The sequence below is a fragment of the Hydra vulgaris genome, chromosome 07, assembly GCF_038396675.1.
Source record: "Hydra vulgaris chromosome 07, alternate assembly HydraT2T_AEP".
In the NCBI taxonomy this organism is placed as follows: Eukaryota; Metazoa; Cnidaria; class Hydrozoa; order Anthoathecata; family Hydridae; genus Hydra; species Hydra vulgaris.
Window position 1 is genome coordinate 30,776,449 of NC_088926.1, and position 15,253 is coordinate 30,791,701.

The 15,253-nt window shown below is 26.8% G+C and overlaps 1 protein-coding gene across 1 annotated transcript in view; it reads left to right on the forward strand.

Annotated features, from left to right (window-relative positions):
• LOC101234502 (kinesin-like protein KIF2A) overlaps window positions 1-15,253 on the forward strand; it is a 99,235-nt gene that overhangs the window by 69,657 nt on the left and 14,325 nt on the right. Inside the window, exons 11-23 of the mRNA XM_065801622.1 lie at window positions 553-608; window positions 740-798; window positions 946-1,084; window positions 1,431-1,497; window positions 1,621-1,709; window positions 2,083-2,148; window positions 4,843-4,919; window positions 5,136-5,210; window positions 6,848-6,903; window positions 7,970-8,058; window positions 8,282-8,347; window positions 9,069-9,113; window positions 14,892-14,959. Of these exons, the coding sequence (XP_065657694.1) occupies window positions 553-608; window positions 740-798; window positions 946-1,084; window positions 1,431-1,497; window positions 1,621-1,709; window positions 2,083-2,148; window positions 4,843-4,919; window positions 5,136-5,210; window positions 6,848-6,903; window positions 7,970-8,058; window positions 8,282-8,347; window positions 9,069-9,113; window positions 14,892-14,959 (952 nt within the window). The remainder of the gene's footprint in view (window positions 1-552; window positions 609-739; window positions 799-945; window positions 1,085-1,430; window positions 1,498-1,620; window positions 1,710-2,082; window positions 2,149-4,842; window positions 4,920-5,135; window positions 5,211-6,847; window positions 6,904-7,969; window positions 8,059-8,281; window positions 8,348-9,068; window positions 9,114-14,891; window positions 14,960-15,253) is intronic.

Here is a 15,253-nt window from a genome sequence, read left to right on the forward strand (position 1 = left end):
GTTTGAGTACTTGGCTGACTTTTCTCAGATCTGCTAATCAGATTGGCTTCTGTTTTTAGAAACTATTATAATCAGTTTTCTATGTCTCAAGTCTTTTCTCAACAATTTTCTAAGGAGTTTAAATTAGGTGAATTGCTTGGATGCGAGACAGAAAATGTAGTTGTAGAAAATGTAATTCATTAGGGATTGAAGCATGTGTTAGGTAGCCTGCAAACATTGCCTTATATGCTGCAAACTTTTTAACTTGTGAAACTTGTGATTATTGTTAGTACACATTTTGCATGTGTGTGTATGTATGTATGTATGTATGTATGTATGTATGTATGTATGTATGTATGTATGTATGTATGTATGTATGTATGTATGTATGTATGTATGTATGTATGTATGTATGTATGTATGTATGTATGTATGTATAATTTTTGAAAAGTCTCATTTATATTTGAAAATTATAAATTCTTGTCAATTTTTTTTTAAGTACTCTGTCTTTTATAAAATAAAAAAAACTTTATTTTTATTATTATATATATATATTTTTCATTTGTTTTGTAGAAATTGCAAGAAAAGAAATTGACATAGTTACCTGTCCTAATAAAGAGACTACTGTGGTAAGCACAATTTACTTATATATTTAGATATTTTTAAAAATATTTATATATTGAGGATTTGGGTATAAATGTTATTGTTGTTGTAAAAAAATATCTTTTAATGATCATATTGTTTAAATAATTTTTGTAAGGTACATGAATGCAAACTCAAAGTTGATCTTACAAAATACTTGGATAACCACAGTTTTCGGTGAGTAAAAAATTATTTCTTTTATAGCTTAATGTTATTTTTCTTTTTAAATATAATCTGATCTGCAAATATATCAAAAAGTATACAAAAAATATATAGAATTTTTTTCTTTTTTTAATAATCTATCAAGTTTTATGCATTTTAAAGTTTCGATTATGCATTTGATGAATCTGCTACCAATGAATTAGTATACCGCTATACTGCAAAGCCATTAGTTGATGCTATATTTCAACAGGGAATGGCAACTTGTTTTGCATATGGACAGACTGGAAGTGGAAAAACACATGTAATAATTTTTTTAATTTTTCAAAGCTAGCACTGATATTTAACATTTTATGCAGTTGAAATTCAAAGTTTTCAAAGTTTTTTTGCCACATTTTTCAAAACAAACAAATTATCAATATATGGGAAAAACTTTTGCCAAGTTATCAAAAAAAAATTTATGATAGATTTTTGCCCAAACCAAGCCCTCAGTCGATGTAGGCTACGAGATAATTGATGTAGCAATATATATATATATATATATATATATATATATATATATATATATATATATATATATATATATATATATATATATATATATATATATATATATATATATATATATATATATATATATATTATATTAGACTATGGGTGGAGACTTTACTCAAGGAAAGCAGCAAGACTGTAGTACTGGAATTTACGCTTTAGCTGGTAACAAGTATTTTAATTTTTTTTTAATAATCACTAAATAACTACATGGTTTTACAGACATATCAAGGTAATTTCTCAGCAGTTTAAGTAATATAGTGAAATTCACTTTAGCTTTTTTTTTAGCTGCTGACATCTTTAAGTTGCAAAAAAGCAAATACAAAAATCTTGATGTTGCTGTTTCTGCAAGCTTCTTTGAAATTTATAGTGGAAAGGTGCCTTTAAATTTTTCATTTAGTTAATTATTGTTGAACATTTTCTTTTAAGTATTTAGGTATTTTAGGTATTAAAAAAAAAATTACTTTTTAGTCAAAAAAAATTTACTTTTTAGTAAAAAAATAAAAACAGAAAACATTAAGTAAAAACAGGAATAATACAAACTTTACTTATTTGTCTTTAGCTTTTATTTGTAATACAACAAAAATGCAATAATAAAATAAAAAATGTTAAAATAAAAATACAATAAAAACTTTCATTAAAAAAATTTTTTTTTTTAGTTTTCTTTTTTAATACTTTTTTTTGTGACTATGGATATATTAATATATTATGTGGGTTTATATATTATGCAAATATTTCTTTAAATAATAGGTGTTTGATTTGTTAAATAAAAGAAAGAAATTGCGAGTTCTTGAAGATGGTAAAGCTCAAGTTCAGGTATTAGTTTACTAATATTGTTTATATCTGCTTTTTCCTCTAGCATTATTATCTAGAAAATTTTTTTCTAGAAAATTTTTTACTTGTTTTTTAATGATTATAGGATTTGTTGCTCTTTTACTAGAATCTTAAACCTCATCTTATATAAACTAGAGATGTTACAAATTGTGATTTTGCCAAATACCAATTATTCGAGTTGACTCTCGGCCAAATAGCCGAATATTTGGTAACACTTAGAAAATTTCACGGGTGACAGTTTCCAACCTGAATAAGTAAAGTAAATACTGTAGTCACGCTACGGGTAGTTATGCGTATTTGTTTTATTTGTGTGTTTGGGCATGTTATTTTTGGACTATTTCATACATCAAACTTTGTATCTTACAGATTTTTTTTCTTACAACCTGTTGTGTAAGATACATAAACTAAAAGTGTAATTCTATAGTTTAAAGCACTAAGTGGTAACTACGTTGTTTGCTAAAGCTTTAGAGCATTTAGTGGTAATTGCGTTGTTTGCAGTTTATTTTAGTAGTTAATGTATTTATGATATAAATTGTCACTAGAATTTGTAAATAAATGAATTGAATATACTAAATGCAATTCTTTTATTTACAAGTTCGACAATTTATTAATTAATTCGATAGTTACCAACCTCAAATATTATTTAAAAACCGTATAAGTACATAAACAACTAATTATCCTTAAAAACTATTTAAATCAAAAAGTCAATTTAGTGAACATAAAAAACTTCATATTCAATTGTCATTTTGCTTGCGAAAAACTATAATAAGTAACTAAAGTTGTGTTATTTCAAGTTTTTGTTTGCAAAAAGCATTAAAAATGGCATCTTTTAATAAAAAAAAACACCTAATCAGGAATATTATGAAATTTGTAAAGAAGATAATAAACAAGCAGTTTGTTTGCTGTGTAAAAGCAAGATCTGGCGTGGTGGAGAAGGAAAGCAAGTAAGTAAAACTATTATGTATATTATAACTAATTAAATATGTTTTAATAAACAAGTCATTTACGTTGATAATTTTTTTATTCCTATTTTTTTTGCACAGTAGGTATTTTATTTACTCTAAGTTATGTTTAAATACTCTTTTGTTTCCAGCTACAACATATCTGAAAAACCACCTTCAAAACAAACATTCTGAGCAGTGCGCTAAGTTAACTGAAACCCCGCCGGCAAGAGGAAGCAAAAATGAGGGTTCACTCACTTATACTGACTCTAATATACCAGCAGTTACAGGTATGTTAAAAAAGAAACAGTTAACTCTTAAAGAGACAAAATACTTTGTCACACCAACATGACTGAATAAATTATCCCCGATATATTTAATAAAATTTGCACTAAAATTGAAGCTAGTATGTCACAAGCAACAGCAGTATCCATGACATCTGGTATGTGCACAACAACCAAATTTCTTAAGTTTTTGCACATTGGATATCTCCAAATTTTATTACTAAGGACGTTAGTTTAGCAACAAAGTCGTTTTCTGGTTCTCATACTGGTACCAATATCGCAAAAGAACTCAACATTATTACAGAAAGATGGATTTCACATAGCAGGATCCATTTTCTTGTCCATGACTGTGGAGCCAATATGATAAAAGGTGTACGAAATACAGAATATGGTGTTTAATTCATTTACTACAACTGGCTGTCAATGAATCGCTAAGTTATCAAATAGAAATATCACAGATGGAAGCTGCTGCAAGATGAATCCTCATCCATTTTAACCACTCTAGTATAGCACAAGAAAAACTAAAACACAAGAAACTTAAACTGCCAGGCCAACAATTGATACAAGGTGTAAGCACACACTGGAATTCAACGTATTATTTATTGGAGCGATTATTAGTGGAAAAGCGAGCTGTCTTGTCTATAACTAATCATGATTCTTTAAATAATTTAGCACCTGCTCAATGGGAGTTAAAACAATTTATCAGATGGAACAAGATAGAACATTGTATCAAACTTCTCAAACTGTTCGAAGAAATTACAAAAATAACCAGATAATGTATTTCTTGCATTTCTCAGCTAAATTTCAACTTAAATGAAAATGCCAAATATCTGATTGCAACTTTTCTGGACCCGCGCTTTAAGACTAATTTCTTGGGTATAGTAAAAACACAAAGAGCAAAACAAAAAGTTCTGTTGAAGCTCCGAAAAAAAGTTTTGAAACGCTTAGTTGCACCAATGATGACTCATATCCACTTCAAAATAAAAAAATGTCAATGAAAATGATAAAATAATTTTTGGAAGCAGGTATAATATACGAGGAAAAGCGGAATCATTTGCTATCAACAAATGCCAAAAAAATTGTTTCATTTGTCATAATTTACCACTGATAAATTTCAAGTATTTAACTTGTTTTAATTAAAAAAATTTTGTGATTAACAGAATCTTATATATGATATATTTATTATTTGATTAATTTTTTTATTGTATTATTAAAGTAATATAAAGTTATATTATCTATTGCTAATGAGATTTTTTTTATGTTTCAATATTTGGTATTCGGCCAAATAGTTTACAATATTTGGCCGCATACCAAATAGTATAAAATGTTGCAGAATACACCAAATACTGAATAGTTGCCAAATATTCGTGGCATCTCCAATATAAACCTACTCTTTAGACAGATTTTATTAAGTGATATCAATATTTTGATGTTTAATCCTTTATTTCTAGGTTGTCAACTTGCAAGAAATTGTTGTTAATAATGTGCAAGAGGTACTGAAGCTTCTTGAGCAGGGCATGAAAACAAGGTGCGATTTTGTTTGGTTTTACCTGTTTTTAAATATTTATTTGAATGGTAATAAATTTAGATCACTCTGCTTGTTGTCATTTTTTTCTTTTATGCTAATTTCTATTCCATGTCATAATATTTATATAAGTTTTATAATAAAATTTAAAGTTTAAAAACCAATCTTTTGAAATATGAATATTAATTTTTACATTTTATTGTTTTATACCATATATAGAACATCTGGAACCACATCTGCAAATCAAAATTCATCTCGGTCTCATGCTATCTTTCAAATTATCTTACGAAAAAGGTGAGCTTGTTTGAAAATTAGTTTATACTAGCATTCCGGACCCGTCAAATACGGGTCTTGTTAAGTTTATTATACACCAATGATATTTATACTTATACATTACTTTAGTAAGTGTTAGAAAAACAGTACATGTTGTCTACCTTTTTAAAGTTATGAATAAAAAAATAATTTATAGCATAACTTTAAAAATATTCAAACACTTCGGTAGTCATTACGCAAACTGGTATTTAGTGGTAGAAAATAAATCTGTCTAATCTTTGTTTTGAATTAATAGTTAATGTTCAATACTTTATATCTTCTTATTGTAAAATTGTAAACTTCTATAAAAAAATGAGTACAGGCTTATAAATTTTTTTCTTTTTTAATTTTCTATTAAGTTTTTATTAAATTTTTTTCAGACCATCCGGAGCTTATTATGAACATTTCCCCTCCCCATTCCCCCGTTTTTTAATTTTGAAGAAAATAAAAGTTTGAATTTTGAATCTTTTTTCCTATATAAAAAAAAGTTGTCTCTTTAATGTGTGTTGAATGCGTAGTCTTAACTAATTACCTAACCTAAAATTACCTCACCACATTAATAACTTAAGTATCTATATCATGGCGTAAGCGCAAAAAAAATTCTCCCCTGTTTTGATGTTTATAGCATATTATATCTTTATATATCAACAACAGAACTTTAAAATGTTTTAATTTGTATTTTAGAAAATTAGAAAAGATTTACAAAAATTAATATGCAAGCAACAGGCCACTAAGACACACTAAACTGCCAATTTTTAACACTAATTAAAAAACAAAATTGAATGTAATGAATAAAATTGCTTCAAATCAAAGTTAAGGAGATTTTGCCGCAATGCAATTTTTATATAAAAGTAAAACTTTATAAAAATAAAAATATCTATTGAACTTCAACAATGTTTGATGTCAAAGAAAAAAATTAAAAAAAGTGGAACAGCAAGGATTTTAACCACAGCGATCCGCTTCAGAATGCTGCAACCTAACCATTTCGGCCACTAAGGCGTATTGTTCGATGAAGGTTTTAAAAGTATTAATAAACACAAGGCCTTATAAAACTATATATAAATGCTATAAATCAAAATTAAGAAGATGCTGTCGCAAATCAATCTTAAAGTAAAAGTAAAACTGTAGTTTAATATATGTTTTAACATTACATAATTTGAAGTTTACATAAATTAGATTTTTGCATACACTTTCGTTCACATTTTCTGATACAAAAAGCAGTGCCACTCTTTCTTGCCATTAACTCAGGTGTAACGGCTGCCGTAAGTACTGTGTCAAACACTCACGAATGGGTAACAGCATTAAATTACTTATTAAAATATTATATGATATATTCAAATTTGTATATAAATATATACATAAACATACATACATATATATATACATACACACATACATACCTAAAATATAAATTTTAAACAAAAATGTAAATAATAATTATATATATATATATATATATATATATATATATATATATATATATATATATATATATATATATATATGTATGTATATATATATAAATATATACATACATATCATTATATATATATATATATATATATATATACACATTTCTTATATATGTGTTTTTATAAAATTGACTTTTTTTTTGTCAGAGGTCATGGGAAAGATGGAGCTTTATTTGGAAAATTCTCATTAATTGATCTTGCAGGTTTGTAGTTTTATATTATCAAAAGTAACAAATTAGTTTTTTTTAAAAGAAATATTCAGGATTGAAAATCAAATATTATGTTTTTTTACTGTCATCTACAGTATTTATTTTTTGCATAATTTTCTAAAAATTATTTTTTATTTAAACATCACTTGCATATATTTATCTAAACAGCATTTGCATATATTTTATATTTAATATACTATTCTACCTTCACACCATCACAAAAGAGTGGCTTATATATAATTTTTTTTACAAGTTATTAATAAGTAATTTGGTTTCTTGTTTTAAAATGTTTAATTATAATCACAATTGTTTTATCAGGTTTTTTTAAATAATGGTAAAGATTGCCTTTAATTTATAAGGTTTTTTTCTTGAAACAGTTGAAAATTAAATAATTGTATCTTGTTATTCCTCAACAATAATGTAGCTAACAGAATATCCCTAATAACAAGATGTATAACTGGTTATTTTCTTGTAAAGTAAATGTGTAGATAACAGGTTGTTCTCCATAAGGGTGCAGGTAGTTGTGTTTTGTGTCTATAATGATGGCTGCTATTTTAATAGTATTTTTTATTCTGTAAATTGGCTCAAGTAAACTTATATTTGATCAATCAATTGCAAATAAAAAGCAGATTTATCTTTTTGTTGTTTCAACTCCAAATTAAATGGCTTTTAAAACCTATAAAACCTTTTCTTTTTTAAATTAAGCTCACCTGCCTATGGTTCCAATTAGGTTAGGCTAATAGGGTCCAATAGGGGGCCAATACAGTCAAGAAGGCTACTATTTTTAACATATTTTTTTAATTTAGGGTTTCATTAGTTTATAAAAAATTAAACTTAATAAAATTATTATACAATAAAAGATTATGTAAAAAGTTGTGGTAAATTGTTTAACAAATTAATTTCTTTTTTCTTGTTTATAAATTTAAAAAAAATTGCAATATAATGTAATAAAATTAAGTTAGCTTGTTTCTTTAAAAAAAAACTTACTTGTATTGACAGCAAACTCATTATATTTAACAATGAATAAAATTAGTTTTTATAAATATATCTTAATTTTTAGGTAATGAGAGGGGGGCTGACACAATTAGTTCTGATCGACAAACACGTCTTGAGGGTGCTGAAATAAACAAAAGTTTGCTTGCTCTTAAGGTATTTATATATATATATATATATATATATATATATATATATATATATATATATATATATATATATATATATACGCACACACACATATATATGTGTGTGTGTGTATACATATGTATATGTATGTTTGTATGTATGTATGTGCGTATCCATCTATGTATATAAATAAATAAAAGAAACATACAGTGCCTGATACTTCATTTTAAATTTCTGTTTGTATGTTTAGGAATGCATTAGAGCGCTTGGAAGAAAAGGCGCACATCTTCCTTTTCGAGCAAGTAAATTAACACAGGTACACTTTTAAAGCACATAAAACAGTATATAAAACACTCATAAAGCATTATCTTTCACAAACACCATCCTCCTCCTCCTTCTCCTCCTCCTCCACCTCCTCCTCATCATCATCATTATCATCATGTTGTAGAATTAGCGCAAGTTGCTTAAGAACATTACAAACGTTTTCACTCATTATTTTGTAACAAAATAAACCAAGTGAAACTATTTTGTTACAATTTAAAAAACAGTTATAAAAATAGAGTTTTTACAAACAAATAAATTTCTTGCAATTACTATAATTATAACTATTATAATTATTATAACTATTATAATTGCTTATAAGAAATATAAAAGCAGTTTAACTAGTTTTTTTTTTCTTTCTTTCTTTTGGGAGAGGGGGGGGGGGACCTTTGTTGTGGCATTCATTTGAATGAAAAAACTGAATAATATCCATTTTGATATATTTTAAAAAAAAGAGACTTGTAGTTAAAATTGTTGTGAGTGTAATTAACAGTTCATATATATATCTTATTGTTTACTATTAAGTTTCCAAATAATATTTTATTGTTTACTATTAAGTTTCCAAATAATAAAAGTCTTATATAAATTTTAAATTGTTATAACAACTAGTTTTTAGTTTTGTCAAAAATTTTTGCACATATTTGAATTTCAAAATATTTGTAATTTTTTATTGTTAGGTTCTTTGCACTTAAATATTTGTAATTTTTTATTGTTAGGTTCTTCGTGATTCATTTATTGGTGAAAATGCTAAAACATGCATGGTTAGTATTTTTACTTATTTGTGTTTTTGATATATATATATATATATATTTTTTTTTTTCAATCAACTCTAGAGGTATTTGCTTTATTCTAATTTTTAAATTTAATAATATCTATGAGCAGCAGTATTGCTGATTCTATTGTAAACAAATGTAATTAGCTAAGAATACTACATTTACATAACATACACTTAAGTGCATGTTTTTAATCAGAGTTGTTGAATACTCTAAATGATGCTTAAATAAAAATTTTTTGGTCCTAATCAAACTCATAGAATCTAAGCAGGATAGCTTTCTCAAATGCAAAACATTCTTGTAGAATAAAAAACCTTGTCTTTAAGACTTCAATTTTTTAACCGTAGCTGTATCATATATATTTGCATTATTCCAGATATTGCTTTTTACAAGGTTTTACTTGATACACTAAAGTACAATACAATAGAGTAATAAAAAAAAATATTTTTATAATTTTTAACTCTAGTATTGACAATGACTTTATAAATCAGTGTTGTTGATTATGGTTATGACACTTAACACAAGCTTTTGTAAATATTTTTTTACACTTGATAATACAAACACAATATCAGCGCTTTTGATCGTATAATTTCAAATTTAATTTAAAATATGTTTGCGCTTCAACCTTGCTCAAATATTAACCAAACTTTGCAAGAATTTTAAGGTTTTATGTATCAACATACATATAAACAGGTGTATAACATAAATGTTGCACACATGTATGTGTAAAATTTATTGTTACTTGTGATATCTCTCCCAAAAAGCTGAAATGTCTAGATCCAGTGATTCAAAACAATCAATACTTTACTCGTCTAGAAAAATTTTTAGCAATCTTTTATGAATTCTTTATCAATGTTTTATCAATTTGCTTTAATCAATACTTTTCTCATCTAGAAAAAATTTTTCTAGCAATATTGATGTACCTAAACTTTAAAAAGAGTTAGCATTTCATTTATTATGTTTATAATGAGAGCAGTATGGAAATTTTGTAAAATTTTAAATCTATAAAATAAACTGTTTAGCTGGAGATTATGTCAATTTAACTGCTTAACAGATTTCTCCTGTTAACAATTTCTCACCTGTTCTAATGTCACTAATATGAAAGTGCTAGTTGCTAATGGTAACATTCTGACAATTAACTCTTCTAAAGACAATCGTCATTCTTAAGTTATACATGAACGCATCATGAAGTTTTGTGTGTAATGGAAAAAATTAAAAATCAGTGTTGACAATGAATAACTAATGTCTGCTGAGTTATTAGTCAGGTTTTATTAGCAGCATGCATAGATTAAGTCTATGCACCAACGTGGTTCAAAATCACAAGCAAACAATATTCAGTTATTCACTGAACCATTGGCTTTATTGTTTTGTCAGTGTTTTGACATAACTGCTAGAAATAAATTTTTTTTCTGCATTGAAATTCAATTTTAGTTGTTCAACTGCATTTTGTTTTATAGTTTTAAAAGTTTATATTTTCCATTTTATATTTATATTTTCTACTATTAAGTTTTGCTTCTTATGAGATCTTGAAAACCAAACCTTTTTTTCACTTATATAAGGATCCTATCTCAGTTAGGTCGACATTGCCGAATGCTGACCCTAATTCCAAGGGTTGTTATCATACATAACAGTTTAATTTACCCCTTTAGTTTAAATTTTTTAAATGGGTCCCCACAATTGCTTTGTTTGCATGAAGTAATATCAAGCTTGCCTCATCTTGTTTTATAATCAGTAAACTTCATTTCTTGTGGTACTTTAATTAAATGATGTTGATTCCATTCAATTTTGGAAATATTCTTCATAAACTCTATATAGCATTTTAGAGAGTTTTCTATCTGATGAAACAATAAACATTGTGTTAGCTTTAGTGCAGCAATACTTTGTGCTTCAGGTCATTAATAATTAGAACACCGAGGGTTTATTCCATATCAAATCACCTAAAGGCTCCCAGGGTACCACCTCAAAATTTGACCACACACAGATCTTATGAAAAAAATACAATCCAGAAAATTTCAGCTTGATTGACCAATTTGTTCAAAAGTTATGATTGAATTAAAAATGACCAAAATCCGAAAAATTTGTGTATCAGGAGCTTACAGCAGTTTTTTTCGATTTATGACAAACCATAACTTTTTAAATAAAGATGGTGATCACCTGAAATTTTGTAGGGTAATAGTTTTTCACCCAAATAATCTATTATTGCAGTTGTTTTTGACTGATTTTTTACAGTTTTTGAGTTATTGTAACTTAAAGTTGCTAAATATTGCAACATTATAAATATTTTTTCAAACTTTAACATGTTACAGTTTAATACTTACTTACAGAATGTGGATTTTTTTGTTACCTTTGTGTACTTAGGGTCACCACTTGTTAGAATAATCAAAATTATGCATTAAAAATTAATTTAGCACATGCAGCAGCCTATTGAAAAATTAATTTTTTTTTAAATTATGATAAATTACATTGACTTTGCTGGCATAGCAAATAGCGTAAACAGTTGAAATAAATTATGAAACTTTTTAATGTTGAGGTTCTATATATAGACAATCACCAAAAAAAATTTAAAGACCTATACTCTATCTTATGACATGATTGTAGCCTTTTGAGAGTGATGATATTTTCAAAAGGAGAATGTTATTAGACTATGAGCCTTAGGTCATAGTCTAATAATTAGTCATGACAGTAGTATATTTTTTATTTATCTGTGAATGAATATATTCAGTTTTCTTTTTATTGACATAATGTCTTAATTTGTACTAATAATATAATGACATAATCAGTGTCATAATCAGTGTCTGATATTTGTTAGTTTCTTTGAGATTTAATAAAAATAAAAAAATAGTAAAAAATGACAGAGAAATGTTGTGTGGCGAAAGTTTTAAATGAGGATTGTGACAAAACATATTATTGTAGAATGATTAGAAGAATAAAACTAAAAGATATTGTGAACACAGATGTTGAAGTTTTAATTCAAAGAATTGGACACACTTTTGAACTAAATGAGGAGATATGTTTTCACCATGAAAAAGCCTATATTTCTAGATATGAAGCGCTTCAAAAATACTGCTGTGACCGATATTTTAACAGCAAGTCAACTTAAGATCAAACCTGGTCAAAAGCTTTGCACTAACTGTTTGAATGAATTCAAACTTGAACAAATGAAAGGAAAATTTAGTCAAGAAGATGAAGACAAAGATGTTGATGATGAGGAGTTTAGTTCTTCAGACCTAAATAAGACAGTTTTAAATAAGAGTGCTTCTTTACTGGAAATATCTCCTCTAAAAAATGTAAGTAAACGTGACAAATTAGAATATGGAAAGCAAAAAGTTAGAAAACTGGAAACAAGTATGACAAACCTAGTAGCATCAGCATTGGATATAGATCCAAAAGAAATAATATCTGAGAATAAGCAAAAGTGCAATAGATTTTTAGATGCAATAAAGGAAAAAGTAAAAATCAGTTTGAATGAAGAAAAAATTCGGTGACTAACATTAACTCCTGGTAGTTGGTCAATTAAAAAAACTTGTAATGCATTTTCAGTTTCAGACCATCATGTAAAGAAAGCCAGAAAGCTGAAAAATGAAAAGGGAATACTTACTAAACCTGAGGCTAAAAAAGGACATCCTTTGGAGGACATTGTTAAGCAGAGAGTCATTGAAATATATGAATCTGACGAATACACTAGACTATGTCCAGGAAAAAAAGACTTTGTTTCTGTGCATATAAATAATGTTAAAGTTCATAAACAAAAATGCTTAATTTTAGTTTGTTTAGAAGAACTTCATCTGGAATTGGATTCAGCAAGTTCTGTGAACTAAGGCCAAAGTGGTGCCTTACTGTTGATAGTAGTGGAAGCCACTCAGTTTGATATAAATAATGGGTGTCAACTGACCGAACTGCACTTTGTATGACCTTTGTCACCACCACTTTATCAAAGAAGCACAGTCTTCCTGCTTATCAGAGGCAAAAAAAACATTAGACCAATATACCTGCATTATTCTGATGGATTTTGCAGAAAACTATAGTTTTCTTGTACAAGATATTATACAAGGGTTTTATTGGCAAGCCAATCAAGCTACCTTACACCCATTTGCTGTTTATTATAAAGATGAAAAAAATCACCTTAAATGCGAATGCTGTTGTTTAATTTCTGACCATCTTTGTCATGACCAATCAGCAGTCCATTGTTTTCTCACAAAGTTGCTCCCTATGGTCAAAATCAAACTAGCCACAGTGAATAAAGTTAAATACTTAAGTGATGGTCCTGCGTCACAGTATAAAAACTACAAATGTCTAATAAACTTAATTTATGACATTGTAGATCACCAAATAAATGCTGAGCATCACTTCTTTGCTATGTCACATGGCAAAAGTCCATGTAATGGAATAGGAGGTACTATAAAAAGAGAAGCAGCAAAAGCTAGTCTACAAGCAGCAATTACAAATCAGATTCTCACACCACAAGATCTATTTACATGGGCTCAAAAAAACATCAAAGATGTTAACATATTTTATCTTTCAAGTGATGATATCAATAACCATGAAACAACTTTTAACCTTCAGAAACGATGTCAAGGGATGCGCACAGTTCCGGGAACAAGAAGCTATCACTGTTTTGTACCAGATGGAGAGAAATTGTTTTTACGAAGAATCTCTAGTGATACTGTCTATGATACTCATGTGTTAAATGATGTTAATTTGATTTTAAAAAATCCTTCAAATTTTCAATCTGGTAAATATATTGCATGCTTTTATGATGAAGAATGGTACATAGGGCTTGTGGTTGATATTTGTAATGAAAACCAAGATGTTAATGTGAAGTTTATGCAAAGAAACAAATTAAATTTAAAATGGACAAATGATGCACGATCAAGTCAGTGTCGGGTTCCATTTGACAAGATAATATGTCAAATAAGTATTCCATTGATTAAAAGTATAAGTGCTCGTGACTATATTCTTGCTAGTAATGACTATTACAGTAGTATGAGTTATATAAATCAGAGATAAGCTAATTAGTTTCATGTATACATACTTTTTCTTTTAACTGATTATCTTACTCTTTGAATGCACTTTTTTACAGTATAGTTTGTATAAAATTTTAGGTATAAATTTTGTATGTGGTAAGTGGTATTTTTTTGTTCTCCTTTTAAAAATATCATCACTCTCAAAAGGCTACAATCATGTCATAAGATAGAGTATAGGTCTTTAAAAATTGGTGATTGCCTATATATAGAACCTCAACATTAAAAAGTTTTATAATTAATTTCAACTGTTTACGCTACTTTCTATGCCAGCAAAGTCAATGTAATTTATCACAAATTTTTTGGATTTTGGTCATTTTTAATTCAATCATAACTTTTGAACAAATTGGTCAATCAAGCTGAGATTTTCTGGATTGTATTTTTTTCATAAGATCTGTGTGTGGTCAAAGTTTCAAGCAAATCTGAGATAGTACCCTAGAGAACTTTAAAAAAACTAGGTAATTTGATATGGAATAACCCCGAGGCCATTTTCTTGTTTCAAATAAAATTTAGTTAACATTGTTTTTTGATTTGTAATTATCAATGATGCAATGTGAAACTGATTTTGATTTTTAGACATGCATTTGCATGTCTACCAATCAAAATTATATTGTGTAGTTTAGAAATAACTAGTTATCTCCATCATATTGTGTAGTGTAGAAATAACAGATATTGGTCTTGTATTTGATTCATTTTAATCTTTACTATTATGTTGTATTGTGTAACTGTATACTGTATTTTCAAGATAGCCATGATTTCACCTGGTTTAAGCTGCACTGAACACACTTTAAATACTCTTCGTTATGCAGATAGGTAAATGAACTTTTTAATGTATTCATTTTAATGTTTTTATTAAATATTAATTTTAATATCTTTATTTCTTTTATATATATATATATATATATATATATATATATATATATATATATATATATATATATATATATATATATAAATATATATATATTATAATATATATTATATATATATATATATATATATATATATATATATATATATATATATATATATATATATATATATATATATATATATGTATATATATATGTGTGTGTGTGTGTGTGTGTGTGTGTGTGTGTGTGTGTG